Source organism: Lagenorhynchus albirostris, chromosome 21 (assembly GCF_949774975.1).
Source record: "Lagenorhynchus albirostris chromosome 21, mLagAlb1.1, whole genome shotgun sequence".
NCBI lineage: Eukaryota > Metazoa > Chordata > Mammalia > Artiodactyla > Delphinidae > Lagenorhynchus > Lagenorhynchus albirostris.
In genome coordinates, this window is record NC_083115.1 from 1290251 (window position 1) to 1307834 (window position 17584).

The 17584-nt window shown below is 50.5% G+C and overlaps 1 protein-coding gene across 2 annotated transcripts in view; it reads right to left on the reverse strand.

Moving 5' to 3' along the window:
* CSGALNACT1 (chondroitin sulfate N-acetylgalactosaminyltransferase 1) overlaps positions 1–17584 on the reverse strand; it is a 170930-nt gene that overhangs the window by 70312 nt on the left and 83034 nt on the right. For both annotated transcript variants that reach the window (XM_060136441.1, XM_060136443.1), the window contains exon 3: positions 12873–13765. In XM_060136441.1, the coding sequence (XP_059992424.1) occupies positions 12873–13482 (610 nt within the window). In that variant the 5' untranslated portion in view covers positions 13483–13765. The remainder of the gene's footprint in view (positions 1–12872; positions 13766–17584) is intronic.

Below are 17584 nucleotides of genomic sequence, written 5' to 3' on the forward strand. Positions count from 1 at the left end.
CGTTTTTAAGGCAGTCAGTTGACTATGGTCAGAAACACGTAAACAGAGATTTTTCGTATTTCTGTCTGTTGAATTAAACTTATAGTAAAAATAAGATGTGGGTCTTCCTTTTTTCAGCCTCTGTTCTACTTCCCCACCCAGCGTCTGCCCATAATAGTGTCTCATATAAGAAGGACATGATTTAGCACTTACATATGGGGGAAAGAGGTTTGACATCAATAAATACCACTGCTGCCTTAAATTCCCTTTTGCAAAAGCCATGATGTAAGTACATATGCTCCTGGTAGCTTGTTCATTACACACTCCGGAGAAATGCCTATGGAAGAGCCCAGGATTCTATGGTTGGACCCAAGGAGTTACCACCTCCCAACATACTCAGCTCCACAACCCCCCCACCCCCACCCCCTGCCCCGCCTTCCTGTCCCACGGCTGCAGCCTCGGTACAGGAGCCGTCACCACCTCAACTGTTTATAATGCCTTGTCATTAGTCTCCCAGCCTTCACGTTCTTTTAAGGACAGAGATTATGTCATATTTATTTTTATTTATTTATAAGTAGCTTTATTGAGATATAATTCACCTACCAAACAATTCACCACTTCAACCACACAAGTCACTGTTTTTACTATAGTCACAGAGTTGTGTGACCACTACCTCAATCTAATTTTAGAGCATTTCAACTCCCTGAAAGGAAACCCGTACCTATTAGTGGTCACTGCTCATCCCCACCTACCCACCCACCCACCTACCTGGAGTCCTAGGCCACCAAAAATCTACTTCCTGTCTCTACCCATTAGGTGGTTCTGGACATTTCATGTAAGCGAATTATACAATATGTGGTCTTTTGTATTTGAATTCTTCACTCAGCATCATGTTTTCAAGGGACATCTGTGCTGTAGCGTGTATCAGTACTTCATTTCTTTCTACGGCAAATACTTTTGTATGGATAAGTCACATTTTGTTTATCAGTCCATCCACAGGTGGACATCTGGGTTGTTTCCACCATCTGGCTATCCTGAACACGTTTTTGTGTGAATGTATGCTCTCCTCTCTCTTGGGTTCATACTTAGGAGTAGAACTGTTGGGTCATGCAGTAACTCTACATTTCCCATGTTGAGGAACTGCCAAATTATTTCCCAAACCTGCCTTGACTCCCAGCCCACTCCAATATCCCCTCTACCCTGCTGTCATAGTGACCCAGCTGGAAAGCCAATCTAACCACTATTAAAAATGGTCAACAGTGCCTATGGCCTGCAGGCTAAACTAGAAACTCTAAAATGCATATAAACCCTTGATGATGTTGGTCCTAATCCTTCAGGGTCGTCATCTGGCCACACCTCCTCCCACCCAGACCAACATCCTCCTACTTAATACTCCAGCATCCTCTGACTGCCTGCAGGTCCTCGACTGTCCCAAGCTTTCACATGCCTCCGGGTTCTGCCCATGTCACTCCCCCTGCCTGGAGCACTTCCCCGCCCCAGAGCACACGCCCTTGACCTGAGACAACTCGAATCGTCTTTCAAAAGTCTTTTCCGTGATGCCCTTTCTGACCCCGCCACCTACGGCCAATCTCTCCCCCCTGTACCACTTGTTTAAGGTGTGACTCTGCCGTCATCGCCTGTGAGGGGCAGGGACCTGGCGTGTGACTGTGTCCACCCCTAGCATGGACGATGCCGGCACAGAGGGCACAGCCAATGGATGAACAGACTGAACACCCAAGTCTTTCAAAACCTCAAAGCATAACTCTCCCGTTACCCATCTAGTCCTGCATTTAAGAAGCTACGACGCTTCAGGTCACGCCTAACATAATCACTTCCTCCTGGAACTTCATTTCCTCTCGGCTCTGTCCTCTACCTTCAGCATCCTCCCTACAAGAACCTGCACGTGACGAAACCTCACAAAATCGTGTTTTCCAGACCAACTGATAAACCAATGGAACTTCCAAGGATAGAAAAGTCTATTCCTTCCCTTCATCTACATTCACAGCAAAGACGGGGGGCTGAGGGCAGAAGGAGAGCCGGGCAGGACGCAGGCCAGCGTTTCCGAGATGGAGCCACGCCCCTTGGTGTTTTCTCTTCCCCCACCTCAGCTCCTGTGAGTCCTACAATGAGAATAAAGTCATCGGGGCAAAGGCTCAGCGGCCCTGCCAGCTCATCTCCCTGCGGATGCCGACTTCTGATCAGCAGCCTGGGTGGAAACAGATAGAGAGAGAGGAGAGACGGTTCACAGACCCTGGTGACCACTTACAACTCTAAGCAAAATATAAAAGAGAAGCTCATCACTGTCACCCATATGCTCCCTTTCCCTGGGTGAGTCGGATGGGGTCTGACTTGTAATGCAGGAAGCGCTGGCTGCTGCTGACAGAAACATTTACAGTGCAAAGGAAATGGGGGGGGATCCCCTATCCACAAGTGGGCTGCGTTGAAGAGTGCACGTGTAAATCGCTCCGAAGGCACAGGAACGCTAGGATCTGTGGTGGTGACGTCCTTGGGCCAGCCACAGGGCCCTGATCCACCACGCGCCTGCGGAGATGCACCCAGTGCCGTGAACCAGCCCGAGTCCACGGTCGTGAGGTCCAGTCCCAGTTACGGCTCCACAAGTCAGCACGACAGACATCGGATGGGACAGGGGACCATCCCTCCCTCCCCCACAAGACCGGGGACAAGCGGCACTGGCTGCAGGGAAGGAAGGAAGGTGACAGCCAGGGACAGAGCCCCAGAGGAAGCAGCAGGACAGGACACAGAGGGGAGAGCACAGCCTCCCAGCGCTTCCAAGTCTTGGCTTTATTTCCTAAACAACGGTCTGTGTAGAGTGACAAAGAGGTGGGGTGGCAGGTGCCAGCTTCAGCCACCAAAGTGTCCCCAGGCCTGCAGGGACATGTGGGAGAGGGTGGAATGCAGGAAGAAGGCGAATGTTTGATGTGGGAACAGGACAGCACCTTTCCCCCATTTCCCCTTAACTCCCCCCACCCAGCTAACACAGGACCCGCATCAACACCAGCAGGAGGGTGACGGGGATCCCAGGCAGATCAAGGTGAAAGGCAGAAAGGGATGGAAAACAGTAACCCCAAGTTCTGACAACGCAGAAGGCAGGGATAGCTCCACACGCCAGTTTGGGGAAGTGTGCTTGGAAATGATCGATTGTCACAATACTGTTACTTTTTATGATCGTGTGACATTTGATAGAAGAAATCCAAGTGGCCAACACTGAAACATTAAAACTCAAAGAATAGACATATGGTACCAGATAGGCTTAAGCAACCTGGCATTTCTCTGATTCATGGCCACAGAGGAGAGACCACGGCATTCAAGGTTTCCGCTCAGAGGACCCAGGTGTGGGATGTCCCAAACTTCCCGCTCATGAGCGAGATCAATGCAATTCAGCGCTTTTAAACTGTTGGCTTGAGCACGATGGGTGAAACCATCAACAAATTGTGAGAAGAGGTTACTGATTCATAGAGAAATGGAAGCAGATGAAGTAATCAATAGATCTTAAATTATTATTTTAAAAAGTGGTTTCACACTTCTGCTTCCACTCCAGGGTATGATGAGTTTAAAGACACATTGCTCACAATGAAAAAGAGCCAGACTCCCTTCAAATGCAGGACTTTTCTGAACTTCGCGGAGAGCTGAGGCCACAGAACAAAGGGCTGGTCCCAAATCTGAGGAGAGACAGGAGCCTGCAGGGAGGGGAGAGCGGGCAGCGCTGGCCCAGAGGGGCGGAGGACATGGGGCGGAAGAAAGAAGGCTGAGCACAGGCTGGCGGCACAGGGACGCCCTGGGGCTCCAGAGAATGGGGAGGTCTGTACCCCCGGCTCTTCCTCCAGAAGCCTCCTCGGGTACTCACAGAAAATCAGAGCCTTAGAAGTGTCCACGAGGTGCAGGCCCGGGGGCGGGGGGCCCTTTCCTCCTGTCCCCCTCTCTGGAACCAAAACCTATTGTTGGGGAAAGTGCAACAAACATTCTCACCCTCAGGAACTGGTGAAAGTTCCCTGCAGCTGGGGAGGGAGGAATAAAAAGCCTTATTCCTGGGGTGGGACAGGAGACACCCCAAGAACCAAAGACCTGGTAGGACTGAGATTTAATCAGAACATCAGAGACAGCTCCACTCCCCACTGCCCTGCAGTAAGCGAACAAGCTTGAATAGCAAGTGACAGCAGAAATGCTGGGAGGGGACAGGCCAGGAGCACAAGGAGACCTTCCCCGAGGGGTCACAGGGCTGGACGGACAGCCCTCAGGCAGAACCACCTCCACCCTAACACAAGGTATGACCGAAGAATTTGGAGCCTGGGATGCACTGAGGGTAACCATAGCAACCACAAACCTCAAGCCCCGCCCACTCCTGCTCCCGTGCATGCATACACACGGCACAGGAAAGGGAAAAGTGTGCCATTTCCAGGCATAAACACTATTTATCTCAGTCTCTACTAGCTACACCAGAGTCAACAAAAGTTATGAGGTTTGGAAAAGACAAGAAAAAAATCCAAGACACAAAGCAATCATCAGAACCGGACTCAGGGATGACACAGATGCTGGAGTCATCTGATAGGGAATTTAAAATAGCTATGATTAATATGTTAAAGGTGGAAAAAGTGGACAACACATGCGATCAGATGGGCAACTTCAGCAGAGAGATGGAAATGATCAGAAATAAATGGAAATGCTAGAAATTAAAAGCGCAGTAATAGGCATAAAGAACGCCTTGATGGGTAGTCTCTCTGCTGAGGAAGAATCAGTTAACTTGAGGTGGGTCAATGGAAGTTACCAAACACAAAGAGAAAAAAAAAGTGAAAACAAAAAAGAAACAGAACATCCACTAGCTGTGAGACATTCACACAGGTGGAGTCCAGAATGAGACAAAAGGCACGGGGCAAAGAAGGACAGGCTGAAATACTGGCTCAGAAGCTCCCCAAATGAATGACAGACACCAAACCACGCAGCAAAGCAGTCCCGAGAACACCAGGCAGGAGAAACACAAAAACAAAGCAAAGCTGAGGCACAACCGAGGAGACAGTGCCGTACCCGCGCTGCCTCCCAGGGCTGCTGCCTGCACACGTGCAGAATGCTGACCGCAGGGAAGCTGGGGAGAGGCAGGCGGGAACCCCGCGCTGTTCCTGCAACTCTCCTGTAATTCCAAAATGACTGCAAAATACAGCATTTCTTAAAAGTGGTTTTGGTGTTAGGTACTCTGTTGAGAATGTACTAGTAACACCCAGGGCAGAAAATGAAGATAACTTTCTAAAGACGTCCTCTCCACTCATCCCCAACCTCTGGCATTTATGTTCTTGAGTTTAGAGTTTAAATCTGATTTGTGATGGGTCCCAGGAACCCAAGTACTCTTTATGGTATTGTTTTGATGGAAAATATCCTCCCACAAACAGCTAATTTACAATGGAAATTGAAGAGCCGAGAACTAATTTACAATGGAAATTGAAGAGAACTGGGTACCTTGGGTTTTCTGTAAACTTTCTTCCACAAGGTTCGAGCCATCTCTCTTATACACACGGACTGGGCAGGGTGTACTCAGAGACAGGAGCTGAATGGGCCGCGGGTCTGGTGCCCCAGGCCCATGCTGCTCACCCGACACGGGGAGCGGGAAGCCGAGACCCCAGGGCCAGTGGGGTCGGGGGGGACCTCGAGGGAGTCAGACTCTGGCCAGGCTAGGCTCCCGAATGGGGAACACCACTGTGAGGGCTTGCAGCCACTGAACAGGGAAAGCACTGAGCACCCATCGCTGCTGCTGGATGTGGTGAGGAAGACGAGCTGAGTCTGATAAACCAAGAGCGACAGAGGGAAAAGGGTCCGCGAGCTCATCGCACGGCCTCGGGAAGATGACAGGGAACTTCTGGCTGGAAGAACCTGAAGACTGCAGTGGGGAAAGGCTTACAGGGGACAGGGCCTTGGGTGCAGAGGATGGCGCACGGGGAGGAGGAGGGTCAGGGCAGGCAGGAGAGCTGGGCACTGGGCGAGGGGGGGAAGGGCAGGAGAAGCAGCGGGAACAGAGCTGGCAGGCAAACTGGGATCAGAAGGCGGGCGGGGGCCCCCAGGACTGCCGGCACCGTGGGCTTTCATCCAATCCAGAACTCACATAAAGTGCGCATGTTGGAGAAGAAAACAGGACGGTAAACCCCGTCTCTTCCCTTAAGCACGGGACACGCCCGCCACCCGGCTCCCTGACAGCTCCCGACTGGCTCTTCTGCACTCCATCTTCTCTCCTGACTCGTCAGCTCCCACCCCTCTTCCACACTGCTGTAGGAGTCTCAGAAGAAACGCACCCCGATCAGTTCAAGTAAAGCGTTTCATGCTGAAGGCGCCCAGCCCCGCATGACCCCCTCCCCTTAATTGAATGATGCGGCCCCTCCCGTGCCGCTGTCTGCCCGTCTCCCCCAGGAGCTCATGAATTTCCTTCTCTTCCTTTAAAAACTTCTTCCCAAGAACATTTATACAGCTCACCCGGGTGGGGCCTCTCCCAACCGTCTGCACCCCTTGGACGTGCTTTTAGGTTTCCCCCATACCATCCGGGACCAGAGAAGCGTGTGGACAGGTCAGAGACCCTCGGAGGTCCGAGGTGGCATGGCCAGGAGCTACGATCTGAAGGTCTGGCATCTGGGCCCATCACTTGCCACCTGAGTGGCCTGGAGGCTGTTACTTAACCTCTGAGTTCCAGACTCACACTGACAAAACGGAGGTAAAATGAATCCAGGTGCTGGTGGAAGAGGGGATGAGATGAACCAGTGCTGGTGAGATGTCAGGACAGGGCCTGGTGCGCAGACACAAGACCAGCTACGATAAACCACGGGTCCCCATCTCCGACCACGGGACCCCCAAGATGCCATGCTGCTTGAGCACCTGAGAACCACAGCAAGTGTGAGGAGGCAGCGGTGGGCTGAGCGGGACTCAGGAGCTGAGCTCACTACCCACCGCCCCCCAAATGAGGGACCGTCTGACTACAGATCCAGGCGACCCTGTGAGCTAAAGCCCTTGGCCCAGGCCTCAGGGTCCTTGTGTCCAACATCCCCAGTGACTCTTGGGTCCCGCCTGCTGGCTGGGCTGATCTCCCCCTAACCCCACCCTGGTCCTATTTCCCGGTCAGTCGGCTTTCTGGCCCCCGCCCTCTGCTGCCATCTGTTCCCCTCTCGCTCGCCCCTCCCCATAACCCCGTCTCCCCTTCGAGGCTGGCTCAGGTCCCACCTGCTCTGAGGTCTCTCCCGAGCCCCAGGGGCCTTCAGGCACCGATTCTGACGCTCTCGGACCAACGGCCACTTTCCGCCACTGAACCTCAGTCACTGAGAGCTTTGTCACCCCATGTGGGGAACCGGGTCCTTCAGGCCAGAGACCTGGCTTCATCCTCCTTCCCCTGCCCCTCAGGCCACTGGGGACGTTCTGCCCGCAGAGCAGGTGTCCCGTTCATGCATGTCGATTAAGCCTGGGCACCGGGCCTCATCCACGACCCCGCACAGGACAAACTCGGGGTCTGGCTAAAAAACTATGGCTCCTTTCCGCAAACACCAGCTCCTCCCCAACGTGGCTGACGGACTGGGCCCGCTGGGCTGCACCCCTTGCCTGCCGTCTCCCCGCCGCACCTCCCACGGAGCCCGAGGCCCGGGTCCAGGCCTCCGCCCATCGCGCCTCTGCTCAGCACTCCCGCTAACGCAGCCACGTTCCTTCATCCTGGACGTTCCCACAGCATCCCCAGCTCCCTCTTACAGCACATCCCTAGTAGGAAACGCGAGGCAGGAAGAACAGTGACACCTCAATTTAAGAACAATCCCCTGGGAACGAAAGTGCTTCAAATGAGTCCAATAAAAAATTCTAACAACAAGGTTATCGTAAAACAAAGTTAAGACTTGCCGGTTTCTGCAGTCTTGCTAGAAAGTACTCCACACGCACAGGATGGGTGTCAAACCAAGGTCGCGCCTGTCCCGGTCTGCCGTGGGTCCACAGAGCTGGCCTCAGCGATGGTGTCAGGCTGCACAGTGTCCTAGTTCCGTCTCCCTGCCTCACCCTCCCTCCTGGCCTCTCTATTCGGCGGTAGGACTGGCTGCCCAGTTTGACCAGAGCAAAATGGAAAGGTAGGGCCCCTTGTTCACAACTTACTGAGAATTTCAAAATATTCTGAGACAGCAGAGCACCTAGCCTGGCAGGAGGCTCAGCCACTCCCCAGAAGGGGGGCTGGGGTCCCGCCCCTGCAGAAGGGCAAGGCCGCTACCCTCCTTCTCGCCAGCCCCCCAGGAAGAATCCCTCTATAGTGTAGCCTCAAAACATTTATTGGCATTTAAGCCTCTTATCTCTGATTTCAGAATAAAAAGCATTTCTCCCGCTTTAGGAACGTAAAGCATCAGCAAACACACGAGGAGACCTCAGGGAGGAAGCAGACAGATGGAACGGGCTGCGGTGACAGAGGAAACTAACACCACGCAGGCCCGGTGGGAACTGGACAGTAAACACGCATGGTCCTTCCGTGCACGTGACGAGAGGGCGGGTGGGAAGGGCTGTCCTGGGTTCTACGGCCTTCGCCTCCCTGGAGATGCTGGCTGAGAACTGGGGCCCCGCTCAGGACCTGAAGCCCTATGTCCTGCCCACAGCAACCTCCCTGCACCACTGCTCTCTTCCCTCCACACCCCATCCACTGCGCGGAATACCTGTTCTCCCTTATTTCTGCACCAAGATCCCCAGGCGCCCCCAAAGGCCCGGCAATGCACCTGAACGCCTGCCTTACCTTTCCTCCCCAAGTCACAAAGGAGCATCTCCCTGAAATGCACGCCGAGCATCACGGTCCCGAGCACCCGGGTCTCCAAGCACCTGGCCCTGGGGCTGGACTCAGCAACATGGTCACCGGGCATCCTTGGAGGTTATGCGGAGGCACCAACAATGGACATACAAATCTCCGGGCCCTCACCCGGTGCCTCAGCCACTCAGGAAGCACGCGGTCTTGGCTGTGGAGCCCAGGAGGTGGGAGCTTACTGGGCAGGCGGCGGTCACCAAGGCTTTAGAGCTATTCCCGTATCCCCTTAAGACGCATCTCAGGGTGCCTTCAAAACCTTCAGTTTCTTGTGGCTGGTGGCTTGACTCCATCTCACCGTAAAATCAAGTCTTTTGGCGTCTGAGACACTCTTGCCACCACTAACCCTGCAAAAGCTGGAGGAGGGGAGCTGCCCAGGCTGGTACAGAACCTCCCCATGGAGACAGCAGACACAGCACCTCACACAGGACTCACGGTGTTGGGGGTTTGGGTTGTAAAAGGGGAATAATTCAGGAGGCTAAACTTTTATGAAATGACGTCGAATGTAGGCCCCGGAGCTCTATTTAAATGTACCATCAAAGCCCCAAATTGTGCCACTCAGACTTAAACAGGAGCCTGTGTATCCCACACAGGAGTCATGAGCCACAAACACAAAGAGAGCTTTTCTGTTCACTTGAGGAGATGAACAGTTAGGTTTCCGAAAGCACAGGATCTGATCATGCTTTTCTATTTTATCTTCTTTTCCCAGACGGTTGTACAAAAAATTCACGTTATTATGTGAGAATCCAATGCAAGAATCAGTGCCAGTGAAACATCTGGTGAAGGGAAGCTGGGGCAAATGTTGTTCCCTCTATGTTTCAGAGATAGATAATAATTCAATCAACATGGATAATAAATTAGATGGTCATCAATAGGCATTCGCCCTCCGCAGGCTTCACAGAACCGCAGGAAGTGGCCATGGTCAGAGCAGACCTTACAGATCATCTGTCTGAATCCCTTCTTCCACAGAGCAGAATCCCAAGGGGTGGGGCATATCCTGTCACCCAGCAGAGGGGGGGCAGGACACCCCTCAGGGACGGTTCCTCGGCAAAGCCAAGAAGAAAGCCAAAGCGGTGCTTCGTATTTTGCAGAAGGCTGGGCCGGGTGGGCCTTGGGGGACATGAAAGTCAACTTCTCCCCAGCCACCAGGAGGTGAGGGGTCTGGGTCAGAGTCACACAGCCTCTGCTGTGTCATCACGCCTCCTGCCCCACGGTTGGCTTTAAGTCTACTCAACTGTTATCATCCAGAAGCATTCCACAGGGTTTTATTATTATTCGTTTAAACACAAAGAACCCCCATCCTTATCACACTAGTTCAGGGTTCAGTGAATCCGTGGCCCTCGTGTAGAGCTCTCTGAGGGTGTGGAACCCAGGTTTGCCCATGGACTTCCACTCAACTGCCCCAACGTTTAGACTACTGACACCCAAACACAAAACGGTCTCTCCAAGGTTATGTTTAAAAACCCAAATACGTTATGTTAAAGATACACTTCATCTTTACAGGGTCCCATTGCTTGTCCTCACACGTTATAAAACACAGATTACAAATCAGACCCTTCCGTTCCCTTCGTTCTCCTCAACTAGGTGTAGGTCAAAGAATCGTGAGCCAGGACTGCAAAGGTCTTCAAATGTAATTCAGTCCAACCACGTCTCTGATGCTAGAGTCATGAATTATCACCTCCTGGCCATCCAGCTGATGACAGAACCCTTGCAGTGACGGGAATCCCACTTTGCTCCGAAACATCACTGTTTGACAGTTACTCCTTTTGCTGAATCTAACTCTGCCTTCCTGCAGCTCCCTGACTAGTGAAGCCTTTTATGATGCCCCAATTCCTGGGAATATAAAAGATCCCCTCCACCATCTTTTGTGATAAGAATGAAAAAGTGAGATCAACTGTGTATGACAGTCAAATACATAGAAACATATTTAAAGTGTTTGTGTCTATTTACTCATCATATGAACATAGCTGACAAGACTTTCCCCAAACTTGGAAGGTGTGTGTGGACTGATCTGCCTTCACGCACAGGCTGTGTTAAGCCCCACGGGGCAGCATGACAAGAGGGTTTCGGACAGAAAGTCAGACGTACCACAGAGCACCTCAGCTCAGGGACAAGAGGCCCGAGTCACCGAGAAGCACAGGCCTTGCACTTTAGATCCTGTACACAGAAAAGCGGACGGGGATTTCAGACATGAATGCAGATTAAAAATCACTGATTTGTAATCAAGTTCTTTTGAAAGTGTTTTGTACGAGGGCAGCTCTGACAGCGTACTCCACAACCAGGGTTTCCTTTTTAAGGATGTTTAATGATTTTCCCTGGGGGTCAGCTAGGCAAGTAATAGTTGTGGAAATGTTTCATAAACTCTAAAGCACTATAAAATGGGATGCTACACCCTCATGATACTTTAAACGCTTACTGAGTGCTTACCTTGTGTTATATACTTGCTAGCTCCCTAGTGCACTAGGCACTTTTAATACCTCATATAAATGAGTAAAATCCTGACATCGGTGAACGAAAACCTGTCACTTGCCATCCGCCTCTACAAGGATGAGGTCAATAGCCACGGCAGCCGCTGACCTTCAACTCACCCTGAAAGGAGTTCAGGGTGGAGATCAGGAACGAGGCCCTCTGTGCTCTGGGAAACACTGGCAGAACAGGCCTTCAGATAGAGATTTTCAGGAGATTTTATGAGCCCAATTTCTTGCATCTTCTCATATATAGAAAAGCACTAAAATCATGAATGGTGACATCTGCTCCTCATGAATGGCAGCCACCTTCTGCCAGAACGTGTGCTTCACTGCATGGACCCCCTTCACCAAAGTCACACATATGCTGACCCCACCCCACCTCTTCGGATCAGTTCCTCAGAGCTGTCTGAGATGCTGTCCCGGGCTATCGTCCTCATTTTGTCCCCAAATAAAATTTAACTCACTACTCTCACATTGTACTTTTTTTTTTTTCAGTCGACAGACCAAAAGCTTGATCTTGCAAAAGATTTCTTTACCTAGTCTAGGTATATGAAAAATGATAATATACCAAAATTGCATTAATTTACAGTTCACATGTAAAGGGGAAAAAACCATAAGACAGGAAAGCATCCAGAGAGAACAGGCATAAATAGCAGAGGGAGGGTTTCTGGTATGACTAAAGAGGGTTTGTCTTCCCACAGGTTGATGAGACGGTTGTTACAGAACCCAAGTAGGGAGCAGGGTAAGGTGGACAAGCCATGTGTCTGGGAAGTATCTCCTTTCCGGAAACAGGAGGAAGAGCTGGATGCCCTCGAAGGCAGTTCCTCTTCCAAATTATTAGTTGATTTTTGAATCAGTAACAACGGAAAAATTGGTAAGAAGAGTCTTCCAAGAAACTCCAAGACGAGGCTGCTTTCTTCTAAAATTGACACAAACACAATTAATACTAGGTTGTTCTGTGCCCATGAAGAAAGGTGAGGCATTCACGCTCCTAGTTTCCAGGTGCTCTGCCCACCTCTACAATATGACCTAGTGGTTAAGGACGTGGATGCTGGAATCAGACTTCAGGGTTCAAATCCCAGCTCTGTCACTTGCTAACAGAGCCCCCTTAGGTGATTTACTTAATTAATCTGAGCCTCCATTCCCGCACCCCGCAAAAGGGGTCACTGCCAGTGTAAAGCTCCCAGAACAGAGCTGGGCGGACCTAAGTGCTACAAGTACATGTTCGCGACTACTGTCCTGTCCGGGGCCTGATGACAGGGCACGTCTCTAGACGTGCCTGGGAGAAGGCATAAAACGAAAACTGCCTATCACACTCTATTTGGGTTTCAATATTTCATGTTTATATTTTGTTTTCTTTCTTTTTTATTGAGAGCAGGAAGTTCCACCTTCTGCCAAGAAACAATGAACCTGTCCACTCAGTGACTGCAGTTTCCACGAGGAAGTGAGTGGAAGCAGATATTTCTGAAAAATACAAAAAGCCAAGCCTTGCCTTCAGTCGCTCATTCAGAGCTGCCTATGCGTCATCCCCAAAGCCACCGCCAGCCTCTGCAGCCGGGCTCTGCCTGGGCCCAGACCCGGGTGCCCCTCCAACCACCTTCCACCCCCTTCGCAAGCGGGCCAACCTTCGATGAAGTCCGAGGCCGTGTAAGGACGCTGGTCGGGGCTGCTCTCGGCCGGGCTGTTCAGGGCCTCCACGGCCAGCTGGATGACCTCCACCAGCTCATCCCGCTTGTCCTTGCGCACGGGCTTCTCCTCGGGGTGGCGGGTCAGGCCCGTCTCCAGCTGGTACACTTTGTGCAGGGTGAAGCTGTCAAAGGGCACAGCGGCATACTCGGTGGCCTGCTTGACGCCGGTGTGCACCTCCGCCCTGTCCACCTGGGAGCGCAGGAAGGCCAGCAGGTCGGCCTGGGCCCTCCCGGGGGGGCCCGCGGGGTCCCCCGTCAGACGCTGCGCGGTCCTGAGCTGCTCGCTCCTCTCCCGCAGCTCCTCCTGGAGCTGTGTGATCTGCCTCTGGAGGCTGCTGATGTAGTCGCGGTGACGTTCTTCCCACTCCTGCATTGCCGCCTGGTACCCGTCCTTCCCCGTGGGGCCGTTGGCCCGGGGCAGCCCCAGCTGCTCCTCGTCACCCCTTGGCGTGCAGGCCAGCATGTAGAGGACAGAGACGACGCAGCAGAGGAGCACAAGCAAGACCACAACCCGGGAGACCCAGGTGAGCAGCCCCCGGCGCACCATCCTCGCTCAGGGATCAGCCACGCGTCCAGCAGCCACGGCGTTCATCCCAGACCACCCGGCCTGTGAGGGGCGTCCCTGGACTAGACCACAGGGAGCACACGTCCGGGGGTCCCCGAGCTGCTCTCATCCATTTCGGTCTACACAGCGTCTTGTTCCTGGGAGTCCACCACCAAGGGCAGCAGGCTCCTGACTTCTAAAGGATGAACTTCCAGGCAGAGGCAACGAGCCAGGGGAACCGTCCAAGTTGTCACGCTCATTCCCATCATAGCCTTCCAGAGGGAACCTGGGGAGACCAATGACAATAACACTTAGGACAATAACCCCCTTGTGTTCACCACAGCAATCAATAATCAATATTCAATGGAGTTTACGGAAAATGCTTACAACAGGTGATTAAATATTGTTCAGTGTTTCTAAATCAGAATGCAAATATGCATCTGCAGAGTAGCGTACACAAAGAACAAAGGATGAGGAAAAAAGATTGGAAGAAAACATGGCAAAATGTGAATTCTCTCTGGGGGGAAGGATTAATGGTGATTTTTCTGCTTCTCTGTAATTTTCTCTATCTTGCAAATTGTCCACAATGGCACATGTTATTTTCATGGTTAAAAGGAAAAAGCAAAACTTGAATGACAATGAAATTGCAGAACAGGGTCTTCCCAGCACCCGAGGATGCAGACAGTGAGCATCCCAGGCTCCTGAGGCCACCCAACCAGGGTAGACCTGCAAGCTGGCTCAGGGTGGTCCTCATACTGTCTGATGAGGAAGTGAAGAAGCACCTGGAGGCCCAAATATGCAAATGCTAAGTGGGAATGATAACACTCAGAATGCATCCGGACAGTTCTTCCAGGACAGGGGATGATGAGTTTACCACAGAAAGGGATGGAGCTGGGAGAAGTAGACCAGAAATACTGCTTTGTCAGGACTCAAACCCAGGACGCCTCTGCTCAACCTCTGGGAGCAATTTCGTGTCCTGGCGGCTCATCAGAAACACCCAGCCAGACCACAGGGCCTTTCATCCAACTCCACCGCCCCCCCAAACAAATGAGGAGCCACCTGGCTCTCACCCGCTGTCCCCTTCCCCCAGGAAGCCCCTCCCTCCTCCACCTGGCACTCCTTCCTCAGTGCCCTCCCTTCCTTAATCCCCTTTCCTCAGCTCCCCTGCCCATCTGAGCTGAAAAAAAGAATGATAAATGGATCAAATAAGATTTCTTGTTGTAGGGAGATTTTAATAAAACTTTCCTAGATGCATCTTTTTATATCACTTCTCTGAAACAACCTCCCTGAGGGTACTGTGTCCTGGCCATTTTATAAAAATTCAACATTAAAAAAATCCCCATGAAAACTAAATTACCTTTTTTTTTAAGGTTTTTTGTTTGTTTGGGGTTTTTTTTTTGGCCATGCCTTGCAGCTTGTGGGATCTTAGTTCGCTGACCAGGGGTTGAACCCAGGCCTCAGAAGTGACAGCACAGAGTCCTTACCACTGGACCACCAGGGAATTCCCTAAATTACTTTTTACGGTCTTCACCCGACCTAGAAACCCAGATTCTCACCTCATTTACTGGTGGGCTGTCCCCTTTACTGACTGGAAGGACTCCAGTCAATTAGCAACTTCAGGACCCCTGGGAGTAGGGAGAGATGATCCTTCTGGCATCCTCCCTACACTGAAAATACCGTAAACAGTAAGGCTCACTGATGGTCTGAGTAGTCACCTGCCATGTCCTATGGCCACACTCTCGAGTTCCTCTCCTAGTTCCCTGGTGATGTGCCTCTTACATATATCACTATGCTATCAAAATAGTTTATTTCCCAATTTTCCTTTAAAATTCAACACATAACATTCACTCCAATATTTCCCTTGGCCTGAGGATTTTCTCTCTCCTATAATTTAGCACAATACACGGTTATCAGTGCTGAGTTTAAAGTGTATGTTTAGCCGTGGAAGCCTTTTCTGTCTGATGAAAATCTCAGGCTTTGTATAATTACTATAATTCTGTGATTTAAAACATCTCAGCTTTGGTATTCAGGCACCTTGCTGTTTTTAAGGAAATCGCTCCGATGAACTCACTATATCCAAGTATTAAATTACCAGTGAAGACATGCTATCATGTTATGCGGCTACTTTAAAGACTTTTACTTTAAATGGACTGTCATTAAAGACAAAATAAGCAAATCAAATAACAAAAATGGAAGGTTTAACACCATTTGTTGTACTGTGGAAACAAAGTATGCAATCTTTCTAACATATTTTTAACGGAATAATGGTTATGTTTGCATAATAAATTGAAATCACATTGGTTAACCAAAGCAATGTATTAAAGCAATGGCTAAAGAAGTTTAAAACTGTACAACAATTATTAGTTCTGTTCCGTAAGTCTCTTGAAAGTCTAGTCTGGCTTTTGAAATTCACTAGTATAAATTTCAAAGTTATTTGGTATTCCATTCTTCTGGATGTAAAAGGAGAAAAAAACAGATCTAGGAAGAAATGACTTTTTAAAAGTAATAAAAGCTGTAAAAATTACTGCCAAAGGAGCAGTGATGGATTTCTCCTTTTAAATGTCAAGAGCAGATAATGTATGTCAGAAACAAAATTCTAGATCTTTTAACACACAGTGTTTTGGGGATGTTTCTAGCAATCTAACCTGTAATGATAATAGTAACACCTGGCCACACATTTGTCTGCTAGAGTCAGGAGGCTCCTCCTTCGCACTCTTGCTTCTGTGGAGACATCGGGTTTTTCATCTGCAGCATAGATCTGAATTTCCCAGCTCTACCACATACAGGAAAGAATGGCCTCAATGAGATGTAACCCCGACCAAACGTACAGCCAAACCTGTACAACCTCTCCCGCTCTCGGCAGAGATGCTGGGAGAATTAAAGAGTTAACTTTTATAATGTGTTTACAGCTGCAGATGGAGAACACCATGTAATTACCAAGCACTATTACAAGTTAGAGACGACAGTGTAAATACAACTGTACCATCCCAGCAGCACTGTGCTACTATTTTAAAAACTTAGAAAAGGCACCCAGATTTCAGAGGAGCTCCATCTTTGGGGTGGCTGGAGTGCGAGATACAGCCCTGTCAGTGACCAACGTTAGGAAGTGTGGGTGAAGGGAGGTGTGTGCTCCTATTTTTTAACCACAGAAAATCCCTCGTGCTCGTCAGGTGTCTTGCCACCTACACTTTAAACGTCCATCCTTCTCAAGCGCTCTCCCCAGTGCTTTCCTGCCTCTTGCCAAATCCCCGAGGATGTTCTGTGATGCACCTTGTCCAAAACACTGAACTTATTGATTAGACTGAAGAGACATCCAAGCCCAGCAGTTTTGCTGCCATTCTTACAACCTCTCTGGGCAACAAAACGGTGGGCGGAGCCTCCTCCACGGTCCTCTGTGAAGGGAGAATACGCTGCAGAGCAATGCTCGCCAGATGCCCCAGGGTGAGCCAACCTAACGCAGCGCTACTCCCCAAACTCTCAAGTTGGACAAGGGATCTACGGACAGACTGAATAACCCTAAGAGCTCTGCCCTGGGGTATACAGGTAGGGGGCTGCATAAGGAATTTCTTTCTGAACATTTAAGGAAGAGAGTCTGAAAGAAGCAGGGGGCCCTAGGCCAAGGGGTCCAGCAATGGGTGGGTTTCTCAGACTCCAGGTGCAAAAGCTGTCCGGCAGCCCTGACATCCTGACCAGACCAGCAAGCATCCTGGGCAGCCCCGCATCTCCAAATAACACAACGATGGCCCAACCATAGGACAGAATCACAGTCCATGCTATCCAGGATACTGTCATTATTCATCCTTGCTGTTACTGAGCATCTATTGTTATCATACACTGATAAGTTGTTACAGGAGATGAAAAGTGAACCAAACACAAATTCCATCAGCAAGTTCATGAGCTTGTAGAGGCATTAAGCCCTTTGTAAATAACATGAGCCCCCAGCAGGCAAACGTCATTAAAACAAATACAAAGTGTTAATGCCATGCTCCCACCTACCAAATGTGTGGGCGGGGCGGGGGGGGGCGGAGGGGGTGTATGTGGGGATTGAGAAGAAAAGTATAAATAAATAAATTTCCAAATGAGAAAAGCTTAAAATAAATGTTAG